Source organism: Phalaenopsis equestris, unplaced genomic scaffold, assembly GCF_001263595.1.
Source record: "Phalaenopsis equestris unplaced genomic scaffold, ASM126359v1 Scaffold233139, whole genome shotgun sequence".
In the NCBI taxonomy this organism is placed as follows: Eukaryota; Viridiplantae; Streptophyta; class Magnoliopsida; order Asparagales; family Orchidaceae; genus Phalaenopsis; species Phalaenopsis equestris.
This window is the reverse complement of record NW_018251092.1, coordinates 114,836-117,282: the sequence shown is the minus strand read 5'-3', so window position 1 is coordinate 117,282 and position 2,447 is coordinate 114,836. Positions and strand designations below refer to the sequence as shown.

Genomic DNA, 2,447 nt, shown 5'->3' with positions numbered 1-2,447 from the left:
GGAAGAGCGACGGCGAGTGGGTACGCGTCAAGCCCATCCCCAACTCCTTCATCATCAACGTCGGCGATATCATTCAGGTGTGGAGCAACGACGCTTACGAAAGCGTGGAGCACCGCGTGTCGGTCAATTTGGAGAGGGAGAGGTTCTCCATCCCCTTATTCTTTAACCCGCCGCACTATACCGACGTGAAGCCGCTGGAGGAGCTGACAAGCGAGGAGAATCCTGCGAGGTACGAGGCGTATAACTGGGGGCAGTTCTTTAAGGCCAGGAAGAACAGCAATTTCAGGAAGCAGGGGAAGGAGAATGTGCAGATCTATCACTTCAAGAAGGCTCTTTTAGCTAATTGATTGGATTGCACTTTATTTATCTGCTGTGTTTGTATGTATGTTTATGTAATAAGGCTTGTGGGTTGTGTGGGCTGTGAGCATGGTTTGCTCATTGATGATGTTGTTGTAAAGTGCAATAAATTTGAGCCTGTATATGCAGACGAATAATGCTTTCTATTTTAGTGTATTTGTTTAGTTTAATGAATGTTGGCATGTTTGGATGTCACCAACGCTTAAGTTTTGTTCGGAGTCTCATATGTTGTCATATGTTTGATTGCAGATCATCGACTCATTAAGTAAGTCTGTTTGAAGTCTCATATGTTGTCATATGCTTAAAAGGGCGTTTTCAACTCATCATATGCTTAAAAGGGCGTTTTCAACTCATTTAAGTAGGTCGTGTTCGATTTATTCATTAAATAAGTGAGTCAAACAAAAATAATAGTTTTTCGCTTAATTTATAAACGAGTAGAATATGAAGAAAAATTTGTTAGTTTGTATTCTGTTAGGTCTGAAATAATTAAATAATTAAATAATAATATTTATTTATATTTTTTCATTAATATTTATATTATGTTTTTTTTTTATTTTTAACCAACTATTTTTGGTGATAAAATTATAAAAAGATAATTTTAGATGTAAATATGTAAATAAAATTATAAGAAGTGTGCTCGTAAATATTCCTAATTCCTGCCTGTTGTCCTCCCTGCTCGCTCGTATGCATGTAAATGTTCCTAAAATATATATCTACGACAAGCCAGTTGACGAGAAATTATTGCGTACGGACACCGCATGCATCCCGCATGCATCTCTGCATGCGCTCTGCATGCGCTGTCCAATCCTGACCGTAGATCACGGTGATCTACGGTCAGGATTATTTCCATTTTTTTTAAATAAAAAAATTTAGGTAGGGTCCACCGAAATGCATCCGAATCGTAAATCAGGTGATTTACAGTCTGGATCGGACACCGCACGCAAACTACGTGCGGTGTCTCGATCCGTATGGAATAATTTTTCTCAGTTGACATGGGCTCTACAACTATCCCTATTACATTTTAGTCCCACATCGCCAAATTAGATTATTTTATGGTGAGAACTGTCTCGTAAAATGCATGTTATTAGGGCTGTCAAAAAAGCTCGTTGTTCGCGAACAGTTCGTGTTCGATTCGTCAATGAGTTCGTGTTCGATTCGTTCGATAAGTAAACGAGACAAACGCGAACAATTTTTTTTCGTTCGGTTAGTTAAACGAACCAAACATGAACAGTAATGCGTTCGTTCGTGTTCGAATCGTTATTGTTTGAAATATAAAATAATATAAAATAATTATATATAAAAAAATTATTATATTTTAAAACATTAAATTTTATAAATTATAATAATAAGTTATATAATTAATATATAATATTATTTTTATATATTAATATTAGGGATGTCAAACTGGCTCGTCGTTCGCGAACAGCTCGTGTTCGGTTCGTGTTCGGCTCGTTCGTTAAGAAACGAACACGAGCTTATTTCAAACAAACTAAAATTTAAACGAACCGAACACGAACACAAGCTTTGTTCGTTCGTGTTCGGTTCGTTTACACCCCTACATGTTATGTCGATGAGCTTCAGTTCAATATTACAAAGGTTGTAATATTTGGTTAGGGTTAATAATTTTATAGGTTTAATAAATATAAATTAATTAATTAAATTTATATTAGTAGCTTTAATTTAGCAGTCGAACGCAAGCCAATATAAGTTTTATTTTTTAATTAGATTGAACATGAATTGAGCGTACAACAGAGCTAACACGAATAAATTTTGGGCTCGCTGAATTATAGACTTACACACAAAGGAGAGACACGAATAAGTTTTGGGCTCGCTCGAGGAGGGAGGGAGCGAGGGAGGGAGAGAGAGTATGATATATTATTTAAATAAAATTTAATTAGCTAGATATTATTTAATTATATTATTAGTATTAATGTATTATTATATCAATTGATGAAATGTTTTATGTTATGAACAATTTGATAGTTTAAGTTTTCAATTTTTTTTTTTTTTTGCTTATTTTATATTTCTTCTCTATCTTAGAATTTGTTATTGTGAGAATATATCTATTATAGATAATATATAACATCATG

The 2,447-nt window shown here is 34.5% G+C and overlaps 1 protein-coding gene across 1 annotated transcript in view; it reads left to right on the top strand.

The window, feature by feature from the left end:
- Positions 1-552, top strand: part of LOC110038573 (protein DMR6-LIKE OXYGENASE 2-like) — a 2,500-nt gene extending 1,948 nt beyond the window's left edge. The window contains 1 exon segment of the mRNA XM_020743447.1: positions 1-552. This exon segment is cut by the window's left edge and continues 4 nt beyond it. Within this exon segment, the coding sequence (XP_020599106.1) occupies positions 1-347 (347 nt within the window). The 3' untranslated portion in view covers positions 348-552.
- The last annotated feature ends 1,895 nt before the right edge of the window (positions 553-2,447 follow it).